General features: G+C 51.2%; 1 protein-coding gene across 1 annotated transcript in view; it reads left to right on the top strand.

Moving 5' to 3' along the window:
* The window catches only part of NINL (ninein like), a 173700-nt gene that overhangs the window by 101903 nt on the left and 59490 nt on the right, over positions 1–12307 (top strand). Inside the window, exons 5-10 of the mRNA XM_073889644.1 lie at positions 256–434; positions 2264–2330; positions 4026–4216; positions 4945–5097; positions 7862–8032; positions 11877–12013. Coding sequence (XP_073745745.1) covers positions 256–434; positions 2264–2330; positions 4026–4216; positions 4945–5097; positions 7862–8032; positions 11877–12013 — 898 coding nt within the window. The remainder of the gene's footprint in view (positions 1–255; positions 435–2263; positions 2331–4025; positions 4217–4944; positions 5098–7861; positions 8033–11876; positions 12014–12307) is intronic.

The raw sequence follows: 12307 nt of genomic DNA, 5'->3' as shown, positions 1-12307 counted from the left end.
AATAAAATCTTAAAAAAAAAAAGAAAGAAAAATTTAAACAGTACATAGAGTTTAGAGTAGAAAGTTACTGTCTCCCAGCCTGGGTTTCTCAGTCCCCTGCCTGAGGATTAGGGAGAATAGATTGACCACTGTTAACTGTTCTCTGTGTTCCTCCAGACATTCTCTGTGTGCGTCTCTGAAGGCTGCACTCCACATCTTGAAATGTGTTGCAGCAGTGTGTGGGCCCCCCCACCAAACCTCCCATTTTCTTTCCAGCTGCCTCTCGTGCTGTCCCACCAAAGTACGTGAGCGGCTCTAAGTGGTACGGTCGCTGGAGCCGGCCCGAGCCCGAGCTGTGTGGCTCTGCAACAGGAGCCAAATGTTCACCAGAACAGCAGGCCCGGACCACTGGAAGAGGCCAACTCCGTCGCTCCGCATCTTTGGAAAGTGTGGAGGTGGGTCGGGTTCCCCTTCCCCACCCCATTTCACTTAGTCATTGTGACATGACTACAAGAGGATGTGAGGGGCAGGTGGGCATTTCTGGGCATCTCAAGTCACCAGAAGCATGGGTGCACATTGGGAAATGACATTTCGTTCTAAAATATCTCTGGGTCTGATTGTCTGCAGGGAAATTCTGGCCAGCGAGCATACTCCTTCGGACATTGGGGCAGCAGAGAATTGGTGTCCAAATCACTTGTTTCTTTCCCTCCCCTGGTTACCACCACCAGCTTTTCCCCAGCACTGGGAGAAGACTGGTTGTATGGTTTCATAGGAGTGAGGAAAGAAAGGGAAGATGCTTTTTTGATGCCCCTGCAAGGTTAGGAATTTGGAAGTACCAAGCCCACAGTCCCACCTGCCTTGAATACTTAGGATATACCAAGGCCCACACTTAAAATTTGTCGAAGATGTATCAGACCCCTCCTGGGGCCTTGGGGGTTGATTCTAGCCCCCCATGTCCCTGAGTTGTTCACTGCTGCTGGGGCAAACTCAGGAGACGGGCTGCTAGAGCCCGACAGCCTTCATGTCAGGAAATATCCATGGGGCAGATCCACAGCTAGCTTTCAAGTTAACCATGGATTCCTTAGACCTGTTTCCAAGAATTTCAGAAGATTCCTGGTTCCTGCTCTCTGTGATGTCCACTTTGTCAGGTGGGGCTTTATGGGGACTTATTTTTAGTAAGACAGCTCTGGGCTTTCACATTAATTTGTTTATATATTCAACATTTGTTGAGGCAAACATATCTACTTAAATCGTAGAGTCCCTTTGCTAGACAATACCAACAAACCCCAGGTGTTCACTTTTTTATCCTCTTTAACTTTGGTCCTCAGAGATGGAGGTCTGAGGAGTCTGCTCTGCCTCCATTGTACCATTCTGCTTGGTAAAACCATCTTGGATCCCTGGAACTAGAACATGGGAAAATGTTGTTTTAAGGTTGTTGGTTGGGCTGAATGCATTAGAAAAATGGGACATAACACCTGCTCCCAGATTCCACTCTCATTTCATTGCCGGCTCTGCGGGGCGCGGAGTCTTGGTCAACTTGACATTCCTTCCAGTATCAGTCATGGGACACACAGCACCTGTCAGAAGCGACTTTGATTTTGTAGTTGGCTGACTTGGCCACAAAAACCTGAGGTTTTTACTTGAGTCAAGTGTTTCTTGGTGGCCTGCCCCCTGCAGGGTGCAGCTTGCAAAGGGCCCTGAGGTGTCAGGTGCTTGCTATGCATCATGCTGTCCCTAGAGCTCCTGGAGGGACAGAGAAAACCACTCTCCCTCTAACTGTTGGCTGAACTGATAAGGATGATAAGGGATGGGGTGCAGAGAGATGAGGACCATTAAGCTTGAGTCAAGATGATGTGGTGTGATGGCAAGTTGACCGTGTTCCACAGCCACTTCTCTCCAGCGCTGGTGTATGAAGCCAGCACCACCAGAAGCTGTTAATTGGGAAACCTTTTTCTCCCCTTTTAGGGTACAAGTGCTTGATTGTGTTTTTAGTGTGAACTACTGATTATTTTGGGTTTCTGTTGAGGAACTTCCTGTGTCCCTGTGTCTATACCGTAGCGCTTGGTCTGTGAGAGGGAGCTGCTCTGTGCTGGCGCCTCTCAACCTGGACACAGAGCCCACCTGCCAGTGTGGGCTTTCCCTCGAGGAGCTGCATCTCACCAGCTGTTGTTCCTCTTCCTCAGTCCCTGCCCAGCACCACCACATACCCTTCTCCTGTTCCTGGAGCTCTATCCACTGCCACATACTCCAGGGAATTCATATCTTTCTCTTTTCATTTTCCCAGAGTCTCAAGTCAGACGAAGAAGCTGAAAGTGCTAAAGAACCTCAGAATGAGTTGTTTGAAGCACGAGGTAAAGCCACAGCTTCATGGTTGTGCTCCCTCCCTTTGACCAGTGCTTTGAAGTTCAAGGAGCTAGGTCATTGGTCAGTGAGCCAGCCATGTGTAATTTCCTGGGAAGCATGCCGAGTGGGTGGTGTCCCTTGGGGGCCCCTACTCCAGAGGTAGTCCTAGCTGGGAGGTGGTCACTTGATCCTCAACATCCCCTGAGGTCAGACCCTTAGAGGCCACTGGCCAAGTGGCAGTATGTTCTGCCACGTCTCATAGTCTGTGAGGGCCAGGGTGACCCCAGCTGACAGGCATGGCCTTGGGGGTCTCAGGCCTGTTGCACTGCCTTCTTGATATGCTGGGTCTGGGTACATCCTCTTCCTGGCTGTGTACAAGCAGTCTTGGCAACTGCCAGCAGGCCTGTCTGTGCTCCAGATGAAATGCCGGACATGGTCTTGGCCCTCGGGAGCCTTGGAGGAGCAACCAGAAGGCAGCAGCAGGTGTACATAAGCAGATTGCAGTGTGCCCACATGTGGGTCTGTGGATGACTTAATGATGCCTCCCACATGAGCGCGTCACAGGGCAGAAAGTGCGGAAACTTAATTTGAAGGGGGAGACCTGAATTGACCTTGAATTTCTGCTGCAGTAAAAAATCAGCAGCTGGAACCGAGCATGCTCTAGATTGTGGTCCTCAAGGACAAGGGCCACTGATAATTGTTTACCTCGGTGGATGTCAGAGGAAATGACCTGAGTGCCCACCTGGGCTGCTGGATGAAGCACATAGATCAGGAAGAGCAGCCAGGCCATCACATCCTAACTGCCTTGGCCTCAAAGTCTAAATTTTGGGTGGGAAAGGAAGGACTGGCCCGGAAGTTTGTGCATGGTGCAATTTGGGATCTTTACCCGCAGGTTCTTCCTAGCCTTGAACAGAAACCTTTCCAGTGGATTAGAACTGACAGTACTGCATGAAACTCACATCAGAGCTCAGAGGATTGATTTACCTCCTCCACCATCCCTGAGAAATAAACCCTCGTATCAGAGATGCTTTTATGTTTTTACTTAGAAATTTCAGACTCTTTAACCTGGAAGGGATCTCAAAGAAGGCATTTTCCTCAGCCCCGTACAATGTTGTTCATGAGCACACAGCCAGTATGGACTAGCTGTGGAGGGGATGTCTGGCTTGAAGCATGGCTCATCAATGGATGGCTTCTCATGGGCACCTCCAGCATTGGTCTGTGTTCTTCTACAAGTTGTTTCTCCAGCAAAGCTCAGAAACATAAGTTTCTAGAATTTTTTTTTTTTTTAAACTAGTCTGGTTTTGGGGTTTTTTGTGTATGTGTGTGTGTTTTGGGTTTTGTTTTTTTTGTGTGTTTTTTTTTTTGGTAAATACAAATAATTCAGCCCTCTTTTATGTGCTTTCAGTGGTCTGACTTCTGACTTTAGGAGGTTCCCTTCAGAGAAAGCTTTCCCCACATGGACCAGAGATTCCCCCCCACTGACATTTTATTATGAAAATTTGCAAACACAGAATGAAGATGAAAGAATCATACTGTGAGCAGCCTTGTACCCATCACCTAGATTGCACCTTTGATGCTTTGCTACTCAAGTGTGTCCATCGCCCTGTCCATCTGATTTCAGAGTACATTGCCGGCGTTGGGGTGTTCCCCCCAGGTGCTTCCACCTGGAGCGTAGGGTTTACCTGTCTCTCTCCCTGCTTCAGGCCAGCTGCCAGCTTGGGGTTCTGAGGTCTTTGGGTGCCTCCAGAAGCCCTGCAGCCCCTCCTTGGACACCCCTGAGAGCCGGGTCCGGGGCATCTGGGAAGAGCTGGGCGTCGGCAGTAGCGGCCACCTCAGCGAGCAGGAGCTGGCCATCGTCTGCCAGAGCATCGGGCTCCAGGGACTGGACAAGGAGGTGAGAGGGGCCAAGGCAGACCACACTGGAGGATGGGCTCCTTGTGATGGTCAGGTTGGTTGGTGTTGGGTCTAGAGAGTCCCTTCACCCTCCAGACACTGATGTGGTTGTACCACTTTCTGGTCTGAAGTACTCTGATAACTCCCAGTGCTGCTGCTGAGGTCTGCACCCACGTAGGTCACGGGTGGCCTGCCTCACCGGCATCTGAGCATTTTCACTCATGACCGTTCCTCTGCCTAGAGTGCCCTTTCCCCTTCCTGTGTTGCCCAGTTCTACCACCCAGCCCAGATATGGCCCCTGAGGCAGGCTGTGCTCCCCAGGGGCTGTATTGACCCCTCCTTTACTCTTGTAGGGCCCGAGGGGAGGTGGGTAGGCCGTGGTGATGGGGAAGCTCCCCCTTGGTAAAATCCTCCTTAGCCCTGCTGTCCTTGGTAGTTCCTGAACCGCTGGGGGCCCAGGGCACCTTCCATATGTATGTCTTCCTCTTACCATCCAGCAAGTTTCTGGCATGATAGACTCTGGGTATTTGTGGAATTAGGAAGTGCAGGTGGCATCCATTCACAGCAGGGTGGAAACTGAGCAGGTGTGGAGATGTCAGCCCAGAACCAAGGGAGGTCAGGTGTGTCCCAGACGGTTTGAATTTGCTAAGGATGAGCAGACTGCCCAGCATGGGGAGGGAAGGTCTGGGTGGTGGTGGCCTCAGCACAGGTATGGCGGCTTTTGTCTAGGAACTGGAGGATCTGTTTAACAAACTGGATCAAGATGGAGACGGCAGAGTGAGTCTTGAGGAATTCCAGCTTGGCCTATTCAATCATGGGCCCACTTCACTTCCAGAATCTTCCACTCCTGTCAAACCGAGCATGTCCTGGTCTCATTACCAGGTAAAATGGGATGATTGAGTCTTGAACCACAGCAGTAGCTGCTGTCACTCTCTGGCCTTCAGCATCTTCACAGACCTGGGAGCTGGGGGGGTTATGTACATGTGCGTGTGTAAGTGGGAGGCCATGTGACTTAGATTCTAGAACCACACAAGTCTTGGGGCTGATCTGGCATTGCCCCTCCCTAGCTTTGTGTCCCTGATAGTTACTTGCCTTCTCTGAGCCTCAGGCTCTTCATATGCAAAATGGGTGCCTGCCTCCTGGGGATTTTTTGAGGAATACATGGCAGTTCCTTGGTTGTGGGATAGGCTGCCTTCCAGTAGGAGAGCTCCTTCTCTCCTCCCTGTTGCAGTGCAGTGAGGGCATTCCATATCTTCCCTAGGAGTAGCTCTCCAGGTACTCCTTACCCTATGTTCTCCCTGTCCTGTATTCCTAAATCTTCTCTCTCATACAAATACCAGGTCTCTGCAGATGGAGGAGAGCAGATTTTAGGCAGCTTTTTAAATTGTGATCTGGTTTGGTGACCATTCGCTTAGCATTTGGTTTTTCTCCATCCCATGACAGGAAAACCTCCCTCTTCCCCCACAGGGCATGGTTCTCTGAAGAGTCTTGCTGACGTGGCTAATCCCATAGTTTGTCCTGCACCACCCGTAGTGCGGTGGTGCAGGACCAGTAATGTTCTCTGCTAGGCTGGGTAATCTGAGAGTCCAGTTTCTGAATCTGAACCTGATGAGAATGGACAGAGAAGAAACTAGGAGCATTAAAGGAAGATGTCAGACCATGTAAGGTCAGGCCACAGTGAAGTCCCACCGGGTCATGCTTAGAGCCAGTGGAAGGAAGGTGCCTCCTCTGTGATGGAGCTGCCTCTGTTCCTGTGTCCCAGTGAGGAGGCACAGTGGACAGGGCTCTGAGCCGCAGGGCACAGGCATGAGGCCAGGCAGGACCCACCTCTAATCAGAGGCAGGGCCCCAGGGAAGCCCTGACTGTCCAGGAAGTGCTCTGAGCCAACACAGCTGCAGGTGGAGGGTATTGCATCCTGTTTATATGGGCTCCGGCATGACATGGTGCTGCTGGGCCTCAGGTATGTGGCCCAGCCCCCACCTTCTCCTGTCAGGCCACGATGAACCTGTCCTCAAGCTCACAGTCCTCACAGAGGAAACAGGTGGGAGGGAGATAAGGGTGGTCAGGGTGCATTTAGGTATCTGAGCTTTTCCACACGGCCATGGCCACGTTCCCGACTATTCTTGAGCTACCCTCTCCCCTTTTGTAAACCGGGTCAAATGCCTACTTTGTAGGGCTGTAAAGTACTTAGCACAACTTAGTGAGCACCCAATTCCTGAGTAAGTGTTTATGGAGAGGTAGGAACACAGCTGAGAACAGATGAGGGCATGTGGGCCTGTGAGCACCTGCTGAGGACTGAGTGTGGGGAGAGGACATGGGGGGCTGGGAGGGGCCGTCAGAGCAGAGCCCTGGAAAGCACAGCCATGGAAGTGTTGGGGGAAAGTGCTTCAGGCAATGAGACAAACTTGGAATGTTTGGTAATAGCAAGAGACTCCTGTGAGGAGGGTTGAGAGGAGGCCAGCACGGAGGGGAGGCCTGGGAGTGTGGCAGGAACCGTGGTGGCCAGAAAGGAGCAGCTGCTCCTAATTCCTGTGGCCCCAGACAGCAAATGCTTGTTCTGCCTGGGGCAGAAAATCTTTTTTTTTCTTAATTTTTTTTTTTTTTAAAGATTTTATTCATTTATTTGAAAGAGAAAGAGAATGAGTGGCAGGCGGGAGGGAGTGGGCAAAGGAAGAGGGGGGAAGCAGACTCCCTGCTGAGCAGGGGGCCCGATGGGGGGCTCGATCCCAGGATGCTGGGATCATGACCTGTGCCAAAGGCAGACGCTTAACCAACTGAGCCACCCAGGCGCCCCGACAGAAAATAACTGCTTGACAGATTCTTATAGCCCCTAAGCCTCATAGGTCAGCTTTCTGGCCAAGAGGTTTTTTTCCCCTTCTTAAGACTCCCCAACTGGTGGTTCAGTTGGTTGAGCATCCGACTCTTGATTTTTGGCTCAGGTCTGGATCTCAGGGTCATGAGATCGAGCCCCACATCAGCTCCAGTCTCAATGGGGAGTCTGCTTGCCCCTCCGCCCTGCTCGCACTCTCTCTCTAATAAATAAATCAATCTTAAAAAAACAAAACCCAAACTCCTCAGTTCCGTCAGCTGTGAGATGTATTTCTGAGGCCTGGGGAGACCTGTGACTCTGGGCCATTCTGCCTCCTCTCTTCAAGCCCGTCTTGGGTTTCTTTCCACAGGCTGGATCTCCTAGCATTGGCGGGCGCCTTTGAGAGGCCAGGTGCACACCATTACTGAATCGGGGAGAGAGGTTAAAACCGCTCATGACTCCCACGAAGCAGCTCGTGCTGACCAGTCAGGCCACACGGGCACTTGGATGGGTTCCCAGGGCAAGGCCTCTGGTGGACGGTAGGAAAGCAGGCACCAGGGTCTTTGAGAAGGCAGCGGGCTGGGTGTCTGGACCCCTAGGTTCAAATCTCCGCTTTGTTGCCTGCAGAGCTTTGCAGTCTTGGGCACACCGTGCGATGGTGCCACGCCTTTGTTTCCTAGTCTGGGAGACTGGGCTAACAGTCACTGTGTGAGTGGTTCTTACCCGGCCTCAACGAGACAGTGAAGGGCTGAGCACAGGCTGTTGAGGTCAGAAAAATCTTAAAAATGAACAGGAGGCTGAAGTGCTCACAGGTACCTTTGCTTTCCCTGCACACAGGTCCTGCAGGAGGGTGGCTGCCAGACCGCCACGACGTCGTCCCTGGTGTCTGTGTGCTCAGGCCTGCATCTCTTGTGCAGCATTGATGATGGCACCGGATTTGCGTTTCCTGAACAGCTCATCGCCCTGTGGGCCCAGGAGGGGATTCAGAACGGCAGGGAGATCTTGCAGGTCTGGAACTGGTCCCTTCCCAGCTGCCCCAGGAGAGCATCCAGGTAGCATGGGGCCGGTGGGGGACCTTGGGGCCCTCTGCCCACAAAGGAGGCTGGACAGAGAATCCCAGACACACAGGGCCTGAACTCTCTGCAGAGAACCCCATGTAGGAAAGTCCTATTGGAATCGTTTTCTTTATTTTTTGCTATCAAAATATAGGAGATTTTGGGATGCCTGGGTGGCTCAGTCGGTTAAGCATCTGCCTTCGGCTTGGGTCATGATCCCAGAGTCCTGGGATCAAGTCCCAAATTGGGCTCCTTGCTCAGCGAGGAGCCTGCTTCCCCCTCTGCCTGCTGTTCCCCCTGCTTATGCATGTGCTCTCTGGCAAATAAATAAATAAAAATCTTTAAAATATAGGAGATTTTAGCTTAAAAAGGTAATAAATAAGAAGCAGAAAATCAACAGTCTGAAACAAATCCATTTGAAAGTAGGTTTTAGTATACTGACATTCCTTTCAGTGCGTTGTTAGCCTTGGAGATGTTCTGCTTACCTAGATGAGGGCGTCAGTCCCAGACAAGGGAAGGAAATTTCCTTCCTTGTGGTAGAGACTCTTACTGGATGTCACAGACTCAGTAGTCTGAGTTTTTCCACTTGCTGAGGACAAGCTCCATAGTGAACCCAAATTCCGTCAGAGCTGCCCGTCAGCCTGGGCAAGCTGTTCTCCCTGCATAGCCCCAATTCGCCCAGACCCTCCCTCCACTGGGTGGGGCATGGAGAGGTGCGCTGCCTGGCTGTCCTCAGGGGAGGCCAGTCTGACCTCCCCCAGGGACACGGCCAGACCCTTGGGGTTTGGAGGGAGCTTGCTCTGGGGGCAGGACAAGGGTGAGGGAAGAACACGCTAGGTGGAAGTGTATGTGGTAAGCTGGATTGATGATCTTCATTTCCAAATTTCGCTTTGTGTTGTTAAAAAAAAAAGTGTCAACTTTTATAGAAAATTATAAAATAATGAAGCCTGCCCCATTTTTGCTCCCATTCTGCAGGAGCAGCAACCTAACAGCTTAGTGGGAGTTCTGTAGAGCCTTTCCCCAGCACAGAAAAGAAATACATATTTTAGATATTCCAGCTTTAAAATTTTTTTTTGCAAAATCGGTGTACTATGTATCTTGTTAATTTAAGTTACCTTTTTCCTCTTGTACATGTAGATTTTTTTTCTGTTCTAAATCTTGGCATTTAAAATGTACATATATCTTCGTGTTCCTATGCTGGTATTTCTTTGTAGGCCAGACTCCTAAAGTTATGAGTTTTAACTCTTGATAGGCTTTGTCATATTACCTCTCAAAATGTCCCTATTAGCACAAACTAACAATACATGGAGGAGTCCAGCAACAGCCTGTAAGATGGTCCCTCTTACACCTTGGGTCAGTCTCTCCTGGACCTAAACTCAGCCATTGCTGAGTGTGGCTACCCAGCAGCCTGGGCAGAGCCTGGACAGCTGGACAGGCCTGGGCCCCTGGTCCTTAGAACTGTTCTGAGAGCCGGAGGCTGAGCCTGGATCACTGGATTGGCCCCCAGAGAGGGTAGAGAACAAAAGGGTTCATGGTTTGGGGATTCTCCCTGAAACGATGCTCCTGATTCCCTGTCATTTGGAGGTGGGTCGGCTGCCATCATAGCCTGACAGATGGTGAATCTCAAATTTGCCTCTGACATTTCATAACTTACCCTTTTTATTGCTTTCCTGCTGTCACAGATATTTCCAGGTCTTTAGCAATTTATAATTTACCAGTTGCATTCTGAGTTTGCTTCCATTTTGTTGAAAGGCAGAGGTGTTTACTGAACTCTCAGCAGTTGGCACCAAGCAAGGACCTGTGAAATTTGTGATTGTTATTTACTCCTCACATGGCCTGGAAGGTGTTTCTGTCTCATGTGACGGATGGGGAGGCTGCCTGTGCACACACAGCCAGGGCAGGAGCACCAGCAAGTGGGGCAAGTGTTCCAGGTCCTGGCATGCCAAGTCAGGCCCCTTCCTGCCTGTAACACTCTTAGAAACTGCTTACCTGTGACATTGGTGGTCAAGACCACAGGCTGCTGCCCTGCCAAGAGCACCAAGCACACTGTGACTAAAAAAGAAAGGCCTTTCTGTTTAGGAAGCACCCAGCTGGGTGAGCCCTCTGCCTGGATGTACCCAGCTTCTCAAGACCCCTGGCCATTTTGGGGCTCTTCTTATCCAGGCCCTTGGGAATGCTCTGTGAGGAGGCCGAGGATTGGTTATCTGTCCCTCCTCAACAAATCACCATTGAATTATGCCTTAACACACAATGATGGTTCTCATCTGGAGCAGCTTCTGTGGGTCAGGAATTTAGGAACTGTGTAGTGGGTGGTTCTTGCCCAGGGTCTCCCCTGAGGTTGGTCAGAGGCCTTGTGAGGGCCTGACTGGGGCTGAGCTGCCACGTCCAAGCTGGCAGGTTGATGCTTGCTATAGTAGGAGGGCCTCCATTTCTTGCACATGGCCCCTTCCTTGGGCTGCTTGAGCTTCCTCAAAACTGGGCAGTGGCTTCCCTGGAGCACCATCTCAGAGAGAGTGGGGAGGAGCCATGTGTCTTCCACACCCCAGCCTTGGAAGCCCTATGCTGTCACCTCCTCAGTACCCTGTGGGTCAGATGGGCTGTCTCCGCTCGACGTGGGAGTGGAGGACCTGGGTATGGATGCCAGGAGGCAAGGGGCACAGGGCTGTCTTGGAGGCTGGCTCCTACCCACGCTGTGTGGTTTTTGATGACTCCTTTCTTCTTGATCGGGAAGCTTTTGCCGTACCCTCTGTCTGGTACATGATTTGCTGGGCCATCTGTACTTGAGGAATAATAGCTTGAGCTTCCCAGTTACTCCATATGCTTCACCCTGACGTCATTTCTCTTCAGAAGCACTATGGGAAGTGGGGGAGTAGTGGAAATCAAGTCTCCATTGTATAAGTTAAAAAAGGGAGCATGCCTCATTCCCACGTGTGATCTGGGAATGCTGTGGCTTTTTCTCTATAGGCCCTGACATGGTACCTGCCTCTGGACTGGGCAGGCAGGGGGCTCCTGAGCTGGGGCATAACTGATTTTCCGATGTCATAGAAAGAAGCAGGGGTCAAGAATACAACACAAAAAAAGTAAATGCAGCAAGTGTTGTTATTGTCAGTTGAGCAGAGGGGTATATGGGTATGGTTTGTTATTACTGTGGTGCAATACATATAAATTGTTTTATTCTCTAATTTTCAAAATCCTGAGGGGAAAATAGTGCTCCACTCTATGGAGTGCTGGGCCATGGCTCACCTGTCAGATCATTTCTCTACCCACCTGTACACATATTTCACAGAGATTCTCTTAGCTTGAGGTGATAAAAACTCAACTCTAAATGGCTTAAGTAGAGTTAGGGGCTCACCTGGGCAGGCACTTGGAAGAAGTCATCCCAGGGGTGTTGTCAGAGCTCTCTTCCATCTCTCCTCTGCTTGCTTCTTGGTGGCACTGAGCTCAGGCCAGGTCTCCTCATGCAGCTCCCAGGGCCAGCAGGGTCCATACAGCACATTTTCTCACAGGGAGAAAGGCCTCTCCCCAGGCCTCCTATCAATCCCCATGACGTCCTCTGCTTGGGACATGCCCCTTCTGTGTCAGTTACTTTTTCAGGAAGAGGATCTCTGTCCAGCCTGGGTCACATCCACATCCATAAAATGAGTGGGGACAGAGGCAGAGACTTTACAGACAGAAAAGTTGTCAGGTGCTACCTACGGGACAGTGCAGATCTGGGCCTTGCCTGTTCTTAGGAAAGCCAGGAAGTGTTTGGAGAAGCCACACATCCTTTCCTGCCCAATGGGCTTTGCTATTTCCAGAGTCTCGACTTCAGTGTGGACGAGAAGGTGAACCTTTTGGAGCTGACCTGGGCCCTTGAGAATGAGCTCATGATGGTTGGTGGTGCCACTCAGCAAGCGGCCTTGGTCTGCTACCGCCAGGAGCTGAGCTTCCGCCAGTAAGAGCCCAGTGTGGTTGGGTGTGGGGGAGGTGGGTACAGCTGGCCAGGCTGCTGGGTGAGGGGCAGTCCTGGGAAGTGGGCATCCTGCCCTTGTCCATCCCAAGCCAGTCCCAGGGGGGCAGGAGGCTTGACAACACCTTTCCCACTGGCTCTCCTTTAGAAATGGGCATTTTTGGGGGGACAGGAAAGAGCTAAGCACTCCCTGTGAGAGTGACATCCCCGTGAGTGATGTGAGGGGGGCTTGCTGCTTGGGCTTTTACAGCCACAGAATTTCAGGGTCACTGGCCTGTC

This window comes from Callorhinus ursinus, unplaced genomic scaffold, assembly GCF_003265705.2.
Source record: "Callorhinus ursinus isolate GAN/ISIS: 27379988/994484 unplaced genomic scaffold, GSC_fseal_2.0 scaffold111, whole genome shotgun sequence".
In the NCBI taxonomy this organism is placed as follows: domain Eukaryota; kingdom Metazoa; phylum Chordata; class Mammalia; order Carnivora; family Otariidae; genus Callorhinus; species Callorhinus ursinus.
The sequence above is the reverse complement of the archived record's forward strand: the minus strand, read 5'-3'. Positions and strand labels throughout refer to the sequence as shown.